Source organism: Podarcis raffonei, chromosome Z (assembly GCF_027172205.1).
Source record: "Podarcis raffonei isolate rPodRaf1 chromosome Z, rPodRaf1.pri, whole genome shotgun sequence".
NCBI classification, from domain to species: domain Eukaryota; kingdom Metazoa; phylum Chordata; class Lepidosauria; order Squamata; family Lacertidae; genus Podarcis; species Podarcis raffonei.
In genome coordinates, this window is record NC_070621.1 from 7885038 (window position 1) to 7898758 (window position 13721).

At 47.3% G+C, this 13721-nt stretch overlaps 1 protein-coding gene across 3 annotated transcripts in view; it reads left to right on the plus strand.

The window, feature by feature from the left end:
• ASTN2 (astrotactin 2) overlaps positions 1-5603 on the plus strand; it is a 653023-nt gene extending 647420 nt beyond the window's left edge. For 2 of the 3 annotated variants that reach the window (XM_053373809.1, XM_053373810.1), the window contains exon 23: positions 4671-5603. In XM_053373809.1, coding sequence (XP_053229784.1) covers positions 4671-4908 — 238 coding nt within the window. In that variant the 3' untranslated portion in view covers positions 4909-5603. The remainder of the gene's footprint in view (positions 1-4670) is intronic. The other variant, XM_053373811.1, reaches the window with a different exon arrangement.
• Positions 5604-13721: the final 8118 nt, after the last annotated feature.

Here is a 13721-nt window from a genome sequence, read left to right on the forward strand (position 1 = left end):
TTTTCTCCTTTCCCAAAGATCCCTGGCCATCTACAAAGCCTCCAAAAGAGGAGAAGGGCAAGCCAACTCTTTTTGGGGGGCGGGGCACTTCTTAATGAAGTTTTAATAGCATAAAGTTTGTATTCTCAGAGGGTCATTTATTTCCCTACCTTGAAGTGTTTATCAGAGGATCCACAGATCCACAGTAAATGCTGAGCCATAAAACTTAGTGGTGAGCAGGGAGGCTGTTGCATCTGCAGCATAAATACATCACACCAAAGACCTCCAGGGCCCATTTTCAGGAGGAGCCACAGATTGCTGCAAACAGCTGCTTGCAGTACGACCCAGTATTCAGTCAGCAGGAGACAGGAAAAGGCTGAGCTCATAGGTGGCCTTGGTTGTGATGCTATGAAGCTAGCCAGCTCTTCTCTGCCCCTGCCTCAATCCCTGTCTGGGGCCATCTTTTTTTCTCTCTTTTTAAGCCCTCCACCAGCACCACTGCAAGAATCTTACTGTTGCTCCTGACCCCCAATTTGTAGCAAACATTTGTTCCAGGAAAACAGCAATAACATATCTGCACTGACCACATTGTGATCCAAGGGCAAGCGGCATGTAGGAGCATAAGGAGCTGCCTTTATGCAGTCACACCACTGGTCCATCTAGCTCGTTAGTATATGCACTGGCTGGCAAAAATTCTCCAGGGATTCAGACAGGGAATGTCTCCCATCCCTACCTGGTGGTGCCAGGGATTGAACCTGGGGCTTTCTAGGTGCAAATCAGATACTGTAACAGCTGAGCTATGGTCTGCCCCTGAAACAATACAATAAGAGCAGCAGCAGTAGACAGGAGGTGAGAAGGTTCTCAAATCTGTGGTGCTTATCAAAAGCTTGCAACACCTATAAGGGGTCAGTTTGTGTGCTACTGAAATGAGCTGTTTGGCAGTTTATTGATCTTTGTTTTTAATTATTTTATGCTTTTATTGCATGGTCTAATCTCATTTTTATTCTAGCAAACTTCTTTGATACATTTTTATGATATAGTGGCATACAAGCATTTTTCATAAATAAATTAACCCTCATCAACCCAGCCAGCATAGCTGGTGGCCAGGTAAATTGGAGTCCCACAGCACTGAGGTAGGTAATACACTCGATTACTGGTGCAGATGAACAATAGGCTAGATGAACCCATGTACTTGACTTTGCAAGGCAACTTCATATATTTTGACATCCATATACCTTTGATAGGTTTCCACCCTGCCCAGACCTTGAACCTAAGATATCCTCAGATGAGGTAGGTTTCTGTGGCCTACAAGCAAGATAAAGTGCCTGCAAGTAGTCTGTGTATGGTAGGAGTGAGCTCTTCAAGCTTGTGGGGTTCTTCACTAGGTCCACAAAAGACTCAACTCTAAAATAAAACAATTCCATGCTAAGCATTTGGCTAAGAAACTGAACTGATCTCCAAACCCTTCAACAGAAAAATCCCTGTTGGTTACCCTAACCTTTTTTCTTTTCAGAAGTATAATGGAGGAGGAATTGGGGGTTGGGCCACTTTGTTGCTGCTACTGTTAAAAAAGAAGGGGCATCCGGAAACCTTGACAATCTGCTGCAAATCACCCAGAAATCCATCTAAATCACTCTCCTGGCCACCACATTCATTGTAAGGCATACCATGAAGTGCCCTCCCTTTCTTGATGCTGCCCTTTAATGACTTAATCAATTACCACTTGTGTAAGATTATTACTGTTTTCTGGAGTGGGTTTGGTGGGAGGCAGGTCAGCATTTGAGACAATTTCATCTCCAGGTTTATAAAAATCCACAACTTCCACAGGGAGAACTTGGAGAGGACCCAGCACATGATTTATGGCCCTGTCCTGGCTGCTTTTCTAATTGATTTCCTTGCCTTCTCCAGGAAGTACCTTGCTCTTGTCTTCCCTGTTTCCTTCTCCCTTCCTTCTCTTTCCTTTGTCTTCTTCTTCCTTAAAGGGGGGAGGGGTGGTGGCAGGAGGGGGGAGATGTCAGCCAAAGATAAGCCTAACCTTTACACATTACTTCATTAACCTTTTCACACAAGTGAGTCACACCAGGAGCTTGGCCTCAATATTCCCAATCTTCCAGCTTTTGCTGAAAGGGAGCTTGTCATAACGAATGTCTCTGAAGGCTCCATTTCCTCCTTCTTCTCTCCAACCCATTCTCCCTTCTAGATTTACTCTTGCATGGTGCCTGCTTTGTCCCATCCAGTCACGGCTGCTTCATGTAAACAACACCCTTGAGGATCCTGGCAAGCAGTGGACCGCTCCAGGGGGCTGTGGGGATGGGAGCAGACCATAACTCTCAACAGTCATGTGGTCATGATGGGGATTGCTCAGGTGGTAATAGTGGAAGGATGGGATCCTCAGCAAGGAGCAGGGGATGACTCTCAACCTGAGCTTCTTTAAGTCCCAGAGTCATCTTTTGTAAAAGTATAATACTAAGCATCCATGTAAATAAACAAAAGTTTTTCACAGCCAAGCTACATAACTGTTGACTGATGCATGTTTGCCTTCAACGTGCTGTCCACCTCTCACCCCCTGCCAGCTGCCCATTGGTGGGTGGTGCATAACCATTGGGCAGAGGGAGGCAACCACTCAGGTGGCAGTTGTTGAGGAGTGGCAGCAGTACTGCCTCCTTGATTCTTCTCCTCCATTGGAGGGCAGATGTGGGTGTGCCAGGTGGCCAGTTCTGCACCCCCTAAACTAGCCTTCAGTAGCCTTCAGGTGTGCTTGCATGGGTGTGGTGCTGCTATCCTTTTGCCAGCAATTAAGTCACCTTCTGAACATGGGATGGGAGATTATCTTGTCCTTTACTTCAGGCAGCAAAATGTCTCGATCCAACTCTGGCTGGTGCCCTCTAGGACACTAGTAGGGCTACTAGTAGGGAAGAGGACAGGGAGACCAAGAGTAGGTGGAACAAGAGCCAATGACAGGCAGAGCATACTAATGCTAGTTTTGCCTCCATCCTCTTCCCTGCTGAGGAACATTGAGACTTAGGAAGAGGAAGCTGACTACCAGTGTGTGTTTGTGTGTGTTTTAAAAAAGTCAGGCAGCTGGGGGCTGGCTGAGGGAAGTCTGAGGTTGGTGGAGCAGTGTCCCAGTCACCCATACAGAGCAGCATCCATTGCCATCAGCCTTTGTTGTCTCTGTTTCATACAGTGTGTAAGGAATTCAGTCTTGGAATGAAGGTCCAAGGGGCCATTCTCTGTGCCAGAGGCACCAGCTTGGGAGGCCAACATTGTGTGTGATGGTTGGGTGTGCATGATGACCTGACATCACAATGTCATCTCAGGAGGAGCCTGGGATGGAGCTGAACGTGGCAGCCATGCAGCTTCCATGGCCGCAGACGACTCCACCTCCTTCTGGCGCTGCCACTGGCGGGAGGCTGCTTCAACCTTCCTTCCCTTCTGTGGCAGAAGGAGCAGAAGGAGAAGGAGCTGGTCACTGAAGCCATGCTGCATTCAGCTCAGCTGAATACTTTTTGGACATTGAGGGGCCAGCCTAACTCCCCAAATATTGGGCCCCTCAAAGGGGCTCAGCCCCCAGAAGCTGGCACCTCTGTTCTGCACACATCAACAAATAGCCCAACTCCTTTTACAAAACATCTTAGCTGGCAACTCTGAGCTTCAAAACCCCACAAAGCTCCCCATAATCAAATAATCCCCCTGTTTAGACTTGGATGACTGAGAGCTCTGCTCCTGACATGTCATTAGCTTGAATTTACATTCCTGCTGGGAAACCCCAAAGCTGAAACCCAGAGCTTTACTGTGGCACCAGAGGGAGAGGAGAATAATCAATAGTCTTGGAGCTTTCAAACCACTGTAGTAAACACTTCCTTTTGATTTAGCAGCGTCTCCAGAGTGCTTTCTTCTGACCCTTGGCCTGTCACCTCTTTCAAGTTCACTGCACTTGACCGTTCCTCTTTGACTTTCTTCTCACCACAAAGTCAGCACCGCTTAGAGAGCAACTGCAATCAAGGAAATACAGGTCTACAAAGGGGGGGGGAACGCTAGCACCTGCTAATTTGGGGCAGCCTACTGATGCTGGCTTCACGTCCTTGCACTTTTACAAGTGGAGATGGGGGAGAAATCCGTTTCATTTCACATTCACAGGCAAACCTGTCGTAATTCACACTTTCTGAAGCAATATGCAAACCAAAATGCAGGCCAGTCACTCAGAATTTTGCAGTGGATTTCCCCGACCAAGAAATGTGCATAGACTAGGTATGGAACAGAAATGCATATGGTAGAAACAATAACATACTAAACTGAATTATATTTGGGTTAGTTGTTTACAAAAAATCTCAGGATGTTTGTGTCTCAGGAGAAATGTGCATTAAATGCTGATGAATTTCCAAGATGACACTATCTCTATCTAAAACTGATGTGGAAACGTAGACAGTCGAACTTAAGTTTGGGTGGGGGGAATAAGAAATCAAAATGGACAGAGTCGAGGGTTGTGTGGACATTTTGGCCCTAAAACAAAGTTTCCCCAAACTCTGGAAGAAATGGAAGCATTTTGGCCCTGAATTGAGGAAGCGTTTGGGGAGCCCCAGCGTATCAACAGATGATGTCGGCCGCTAACTGCGGTTGCCCTGGCTGCTTCTCCCACACCTGGCGTCCTTCTCCTGTGTAGTCTCAGACTGTCCCGTTTTCCCTTCCAGAAAAGCTCACCTCATCCTGAGGAGGCTGGAGAAGGTCAGCAGCCACTGCTCAACCTTGCTCCGCAGCGCCTACATCCAGAGCCGCACGGACACCATGCCGTACCTGTTCTGCCGCAGCGAGGAGGTCAGGCCACCTGGCATGGTGTGGTACAACATCTTAAAGGACACCAAAATCACATGTGAGGAGAAAATGGTCTCCATGCTGCGCAATATGTATGGTGAGTCAAAGGGGCAATGAGAGGATGCAACGGACCAGGCAAGCACACGACGAGAATCTCTTCTGTGGTGGTGACTTGTGGCATCTTGGAAATTTGAAGCAAAAAAAGAGGAATGAAAAACCACATGGGACTTCATGGAAAGTTGCAAATTGAGAGATCAGCAAGACTTCTTTTTTTGTTTGTTTCTTTTTTTCAACTATTATTATTATTGTTTTTAAAAAGGAAGTACATAATTTTGCTCAGTTTTTTTTAAAAGTGTCTCTCCTTTTTAATCTCTCTCCTCCCCTCTCTTCCTCCCTCCCTCCCTCTCTCTTTTGTCCTTACTAAATGCCTAGATTATGTGATCAAAAGTAAAGAGAAAGAGATGGAGAGGGAGGGGAGGGAAAATCAAAACAGCTGGGGAGGGGGACACAACAGTGATGGGTAGGATAATCCCTACTACCCTTCAGGATGGACTCATTTGCCCAGGAAGAACTATGTCCCAGAAAATGTGTTTAACAAGCAAGGAGCCAAACAAGAGGCACCATCCCGGAGGGAACAGATGGAACAATTAACATGAGGCAGGCACAAAGGCTTTGCTAGAGACCCTTGGAAAGAGTGATGAATGCAAACACAAAATGCTCTTGAGTTTACAGAACTTGCTGTTCACGCAGCCATCTTTTAGCAGGGTCCTGACAGGTTGTTCTGTGCATTAAAACATTCATATTTACTTCCACCTTCTTTGCCTGCCTGACGTTTCTTCAATCAGCAGTGCATTCATTTGTTTTTTTAAAAAAGTTTTTTTTTTTTAAAAAAAAAAAGTTTACACACTTCCTTATTGCTTGCTGCCTTTGTCGATCAGGAAGGTTTAGGGTTGGGTTCCCTCCCCAGAATTTGTTCCAGGAATGAGGTGATAAGCGGTGTGTCTTTTTAGTATGAGGTAGACCTGAGATAATGGAAACTTTCAGAATAATGGGCAGGTAAGGAAGAAGCAAGCATTGGGGGATATAAAAAACCAAGTGGTCCATCAAAGGGTTAGGAAGACATGATTTCCCCAACAGTTTGTATAAAAACATAAATTTGAATATATGTATAAAAGAATCTGCATTTTAAACCATGCAGCTGTACACAAGATGATAGGACTTGCCTTATGTCAGATCAGACCAGTGGTGCATCTAGCTAAATATTGTCTGCATTGACTGGCAGTGGCTCACCTGGGTTTCAATCCAGTATTACCTGGAGGTGCCTGGGTTTGAACCTGGAACCTTCAGCGGGCAAAGTAGGTGCTCTACCACTGGTCTATGGCTCTTCCCCTGTGGTTGTATAATCAGTGATAGTGCCCAAAGAAGAATTTTTAAAAAGTAGAACTTTAGAGTTGGATAAGGGACCTTGGAGTTCATTTAGTCTAAACCAGAGGTCGGCAACCTAAGGCCCATGGGCCAGAAGCGGCCCATAAGGGTCGCTTAACTGGCCCATGAGCTTCCCCCGAACCAAGCTGCCCGCTCGGCGAGTCCCTGCACGCTGCACTAAACCGGGGCAGCACGGTGCGGGGACTCTCTTCTACGGCTCCAGAAATCACCCAGATGCTGGAAATCATGTCTGTGCATGTCCGTGTCGCTGGAAATCACTTCTGCGCAGGCACGATTTTTGGTGTCTGGGTATGCACAGAAGCGATTTCCAGCGTTGCGCTGCACTGGTCTGGCCCACAGAGGATCTCTGCGGGAGTGATCCAGCCCATGCCCAGTAAGCCTTGCTGATCCCGAAACCACCTGCTCAGTGCAGGATTGTGCAGTTACAGCATCCCTGACAAATGGCATTTGCTTCTCCAGTGAAGGAGAGCCTACCGCCTCCCAAGGCTGACTGTCTAACTGCAAATTTATGACCCACATTTGCATTACACCCCCCCCCATGTGCACACACACATCAAGGCAGCCTACAACATACAAGAATAAAAAAGACATCCATAAAATCATCAGTAATTGGTTCGTGTGTGTTTTTTTAAATCACATTTCAAAGGTCTATTTAAACAATATACACGCAGGTTCCACCATCCAAATCCTCATAATATGAACATTCAGTTGTCCAAACACAAAGAATTGGTACTCAAACCTCACTATATACACTGCAAATCCAAACAGCCAGATCTGCATATAGTACTGTAGTACTGTAAACAAATAAGCAGCCTTAAACAAGCCTTACTTTTTGTTTTTTTGCTGGTTTGATTTTCCTGGGTTTTACTTTTTTATCATTTTGGGGTCCAGATTCCTTGGTTGGGAGCACATTAGAATTTTTCCCAATGGGAATTGTCAACTCCTTATGCAGACACCCACCTAACAAAACTGTTGTGGAGCTACAACATAGGCGTCATACTTAGTAGCCAGAGGTGCCAGCTTGTGAGGGCAATTTGGGGGGTGGGGGCAACATCACACGTGTGACGAAATGTATGGCACTGTCCTGACATCGCATGTGTGGCGTCAGGATGTCGAGAGGAGCTGGGGATAGAACTGGGCACAGCAGCTGCATGGTTTCAAGTGGCTGGCGGCTCATCCTCCCCGTACTGCCACGGTGGGAGGCTGTTTCCACCCTCCTTCCCCTCCACGGCAGGAGGAGGAGCCAGCCACTGGAGCTGAGCCACATCTGGCTTTGTGCCTGGCTCCATGTTCAGCCTCCTCCTCTCCCTCAACATGGGGGAGGGGGCTGACCCGCTACCAAAAGATATTGAGGGGCCCCAAAACAGCTGGCGCCCCTGCTAGTGGCAGTTGATAGCCTTCTCCTAAAGAGAGGAGGCGTGGTTCCTACAGAACCTGTTCCCATACGGAGTCCCACAGAGCAGGGTCTGTCACATGAATGTCTCAGTCCTTAGGGGTGTGGGGAGCCACCAGAAGTGCCCCACCAGAAGGCATCAGTGATACAAGGAATCAGATGTGCTTTGTACTTTGGCATCAAGTTTGAACTCATTCAACATGGAAGTATTACTAAGGCCAACGTAGATAGGGCTGATATAGATATATAGATATAGATACATGCCTTCATGCAAGAGGGAGGCATCAGCAGGCTTAAGGGAATCACTTTTTTGGGTGGGGGGGGACATGCTCAGTGGCACAGAATGCTCACCGACTGTTGGGAGAAGAATAGAAAATGGGCGAGAGGGGAGATGGAACAGTGTGCCTGGAGTGCAGAACTGCTGCCATGCCTAACCTTGACCTGGTACCAGTCACAGAGAATGAACCAGGCACCCTGCAGATCAAGGAATCTGAGAAGCAGCTAGGGTCCCCGGAACCAGAGCTGAAGATCCCCCTGATGGCCTCCTAGGCACAAACCTGTTCAAGAACATTTGGAACTACCAGAGGAGAAATCGGCGCCACCACCATCCAGTCCATGATAACAACATAGCATGCACCTGCTTATCTCAAGTCATCGTGCAGCTTGTGAGTAAGGGGTCCCCTACTGAGAAAATAAACCCTGAAGCTTCCTCACTCCCAGCAATTGTGATTAGGGTGTGGTCTAGGAGGTCAGAGGTCTCTCTCTGTTGAGCCACTCAATTGCCAGAAACAAGGTGGGTCGTTGGGTCCCTGGTCCTGAGTGTAGCCTCTTCTTGCTCTCTTGTACTTTGCCTGCACTCCTTATTGACGCTAGTTGATGCTCTGCACTCCTTATTGACAATAGTCATTGACGCTAGACTGTTGCCTGACCTTGTCTTTGGATGATGCCTTGAATCTAGGTCAATTCTCCATGCTTTACCTTGGTTTGTTTAGACTGTGCTCCACCCACAAACCTGCCCTCAAAGTGTTTTGGTAAGAGGCTTATCCATCCTGGGAGTGAAACCCTAGCCCCAGCAGGCACCTACTGAAGTGCGACAACTGCAGTGCTTCATACTGCAACACTTTGTTGTAGAACCCATTTTCATTTTGTTTCTGTGGGGTTCCCCCCCTCCTCACCCCAGTTGGCTCTTTTCTGCTGAGTCTATGATTTAAGCAGGTTTTGCCCAAATAGCCATATGCCTACAGTTTTCTGGGGCCACCTTGCTGACTTTGCCTTGTAATGACATCTGTCCTCTGAACCAGGCACCACTTTGCCACGCTGTCAAAAACTTTGTAAAAGCAGAGAAGTAGCCACTGCTTTTTTTATTTTATTTTACTTGCTTAAGGTGTATAGCAGAGGGCTGGACAAGATGACCCTTGGCTTCCCTCCCATTCTATGATTTCAAGGTACCTGTTCCTGAAAGTTTTTAGAATCTTGCAAGCCTACTGGCCAAAGTGTAAAAAGTGCCTCCCCACCTTCACAACCCAAGAATGGGTCTCCAAAGATGGGAAGACACTATCTCCACTGTCCAAGTGTATCCTTTTTTATTTTATGCATATACTGGGGATTAGGAGAGGCGGGCAGACTGAGTTCCTTCCCAGCCTTCTTCTGCTGTCACCACAGCTGCTAGAGCAGCCACCATAGGAAGGGAGGTGGAGGCAGGTAAGCAGGAATACCACAAAGCCCAGAAACACCAGGCCAAGGTTTGGGGGCCAAAGTGGTGGGGGGAGGGGAAGTATTTAGAACTCTAAGGAATTTGGCACTTCTGCTAATTCCAGACCCACTTCAAGCCTTGTGTGTGTGTGTGCATGTACTTAGGTGTCAGAGCCAACCCAATACATTTTGCCACATGAGGCAGACCCCAAGATTGCACTCCCTCTTTGCCAGGGAAGAAGGGGTGAGGGAAGCGCTACATCAGGAACGAGGGTGGGGGACAGGAAGATCAACATCGGGATCTGCTGCCCCAGTGAATTCTGCCACCTGAGGTGGTCGCCTCACCTTGCCTCATGGGTGGGCCAGCCCTGGTGTGTGTGTCTGTCTTTCTGTCTTTCTATGTATATAAATTATTCCTCTTGCCACATTTTAGGCCGGTTTAATTTCTGCTGCGTATTGTCTAGCGAGCAGATTGCTTTCTAGTTTACACCTAGCAAGTTGCTGCAGACCACCCAGGGAAGTTCATGGTAGAAACATGTTTTTCAAATCTTCTAATTTAGCATTTTGTCAATCCATTTCTCCTTCTCTTTCTCCTTCTCCTTCTCCTTCATCTTTGTCCCCTCCTCCTAATCTGTGCTATCTCTGCCTACTCTGCCTACTCTTCTTCTTCCTAAGCTCAAAATCATTCTAGCTATGTTTTGTACTAATTGAAGCTCCAAGGGAAGCCTCATGTATAACACATTGTACTGACCCAAATGGGATGGTAGCCATTTGCCAGGCCAGGAGAGCTGACTAGCCAGGAGGTGAACTAGCTACAACTACCTCAGTGAGGAAAAAACAGAGGTATGGGCAGTGCTTTTTTTCTGTGGGTACGCAGGGGTACACATACCCCTAAACATTTTGTGAATCTAAGTTTGGCCTCATTGTTGGGCATTATTTCAATATGAGTAGGAAAATGTAGGGATGCGGGTGGCGCTATGGGTTAAACCACAGAGCCTAGGACTTGCCAATCAGAAGGTCGGTGGTTCGAATCCCCGCGACGGGGTGAGCTCCTGTTGCTCGGTCCCAGCTCCTGCCAACCTAGCAGTTCAAAAGCATGTCAAAGTGCAAGTAGATAAATAGGTACCGCTCCGGTGGGAAGGTAAACAGCGTTTCCGTGCGCTGCTCTGGTTCGCCAGAAGCGGCTTAGTCATGCTGGACACATGACCCGGAAGCTGTACACTGGCTCCCTCGGCCAATAAAGCGAGATGAGCGCCGCAACCCCAGAGTCAGACACGACTGGACCTAATGGTCAGGGGTCCCTTTACCTTTTACCTTTTTAGGAAAATGTACCCCTAAACATTTTATTTTTTTTAGAAAAAAGCACTGCTAGTGGGGTTTTAGTAGGGTTTTCACCCAGTAAGACCAGAGGTGCCAACTTGAATAAAATATTGGGGGAGGGAGGTAAGCCCCACCTTGACTCCTATGAGCAAGGCTAATAACTTTGGTTGGTTTAAGGAAATAATGTCCCACAGCACTGCTTCCCTGTTTAAATTAGCACACCTGCCTGATAGCTGCTCTGAGATAATGAAGACTATATAGGCTTTTAGAGTTGGAAAGGATATTGGATCTCATCTAATCCAACTCTCTGCATTATGCAACTGGAGCATTCCCCAGCAGCTGAAAAGCCTCTGCTAAAATATTTCCTTTGCCAGAGGTATTTAACCAGCATCTGGATGACCTTTTGTCTGGGATCTCTCTCATGCCATCTGTGATCTATAGATGCTAAGCAAAAGGACCTAGGTTTGCCTGTCTTTTTTGTCTTGGGACATGATTCTCACCGAAAGCACAAGAAATCCCAGGTTAGAATCCCAGGCAAACCCAGTTTCAAGTGATAAGATGGTGGTGCCTTTGGGAAGTTGGACATAGCTCACTGGCAAATCTCTACCAAAAGAGGCACATCTAACCCAGATAGGCAGTGCTGGGGGCACATTTTCTGCCTTCCTGTAAGGCAGCTTCCTATGTTTCTAAATTCAGAAGCAAATTGGGGAAGGGCTGTAGCTTGGTAACAGAACATCTGCTTTGTACACAGAGAGTCCAAAGTTCAACCCCTGGCATCTCCAGGTAGGGCTGGAAGGGACCCTGCCTGAAATCCTGGACTGCCGCTGCCGGTTTGGGTAGACAATACTGAGTGAGACAGTCCGATAGTCTGAGTATAAGGCAGTTACCTGGTTTGCCTACCTGGTTTGGGCACAGGAGCAAAGAGGCCCTCAACATTCTCAACCAAAAAAGAGAGGAAGTTTACAAGACACTTTAAAGGTTGTGAAGATCCCAAGCAATGATACACATAGACTTCAGTACTGCTGGGATGGGAGAGGGGGTGTTGCATTCAAGCCCAGAGCTTGATTGACAAACACTTGGGGGAGTCACGGTATAACTGCATCTTCCCCAGCAGCCGTCATCTCTGCCCAGCCAAACGTGACGTGTCCAGCCCTTCAGATCAAAGCCAGCCCCAGGCACTGGAGCAATGTGAGCCCTTGATGCCCGGCAGCAGAGCCAAACCAAATGCAGAATTGACATAAAAGGGGTCTTGACTGAAAGGAAGGATCTGTGGTTCCTTCTTTGGAAACTTTTTGACCATGTTATGCTCGGGCTTTGAAGCCAAGCCTGTTGCACTTTCCGGCTTCCTGAGACTTGGCAGGCTGTTGAGCACTCTGTTAATATATACTCAGGTGTCCCTACCACTGCTGGCTGGCTGCCTTCCTCTGAGCACGGTTCTACTCCAGTCCCACATTCAGTACATGACATGGAAGAACCCAGACCCACACAGTTGCTTCTACCTGCCCTAAAGGCTCTACGGCAGTGCCAGAAACTGACCAGGTGAAGGGGTTGGTGGAGGTTGGGGTGGTCAGATCAGCCTCTAGTAGCAAATTTAGCACCCGGGCCCTTAGATGCCTTGACCAGGGAATTCTTGACATGGGCAGATGCTGTTTTTTTCTGGAAATAGAGGCTATAGAAGACCTTTGTGAGATCAAAAGACTTTTTCATGTACTTGGTTTCTCTCTCTCTCTGTGTGTGTATAGTTGGCATCCATCTGTCTTGAGAGACAATGGAGTGTGTCTCCAGGGACGAAATCAGTTTGCTGGAGAATCACAGCACCTGCTGTGGCTTCAGAGACTGGTAACTTGTAACTGTTTCCTCCTGTGTTGTTTTTGCTGCATTAGCAGCACAAAAATGAGCTCTCTGGGGTTCAAGCCTGAGCAGTGTCCAAAGGAAAGCAGAGCAGTTCATTTGGCACCAGCTTGGCTTAGGAACTCCACTCCAGCTTTGTGTAGGCTATATTCCTTAGCCTTTTCTTCTCCTGAAGATGTGTAATGGATTTTGCAATACTTGAATAATATAATATAAATACATAAATGGCCAAATAAAAGACAGGGTGAGGAGAGGAATGGGGGTGGGGACACATTGGGTAGGGACAAATATTAGGCAGAGGAAGGTATCACAAATGAGCACTTAGTTAGGATAGATATAATATGGTCATGCCCACAGAAGGGAAGATGGCTGGATCCCTAAGGACATGCTCTATGAGGAGTCGTCTTCAGGCTGTAGGCTTGTTGGCAGACCAACGCTGCATTGCAAAGATGTTTGCAAAAAAGACATGAAGGCTGACAACATCAACACCGCCCTGTAAGAGTTCCTTGCAGCTGATCACAATGCCTGGAGACAGACAGTAAGGTTGTGTACCCACAGAAGTGACCAGAGGAGGAATGACTGCTGGGAGGAGCACAGAGAAGAGAAACACCATGGTGTACCAGTAGTAGCAAAACCGGATGCCTTCATCTGCCCCACCTGCAATAAAACCAGTCTTTCCCATATTGGTCTATACAGCTATAGCACACACTGTAACTCTTCAACAGTTTGACTTTACCTCCAAAGGTGCACATTTCCATCGTCTCTCCAAACAGATGGATGCCCAGAACAATGATTTCCACTCCTGCTGCCTGAAGTGCTACTATCCATTTCACTACCCCAGGCCTCTTCAATCTCAGTCTGTTGCAAGTGTAGACCAAGCATGCAATGTCATTAAAAGGACATTAGACTATCAGGGTAGCTACAGGGGTAGCTTGGATTTTTGCCCCAGGTGCAGCCTCCAGAGGGACACGATTGAGGCTTCCAGCCTGTGTGTGTGTCAAGGGTGTGTTAAACTGGGTCTTTGACTCAAGTGAAATAAAGCCTAGTTTCACCCCTGGATTAGAGTGGAGTAGGTCTGTCAGCCATTATTGTTGCACAGGCTGCCTCTGAACAAGGTGGCCCTTTCTCTATTACGGTAATTGATGGGAAGGCAGCAGCAAAGGCAGTGTGTGTGGATGCATTGTGCTTGCAACCAGATTGCAGGATTCCCTTAAAGGGGCATCTGATT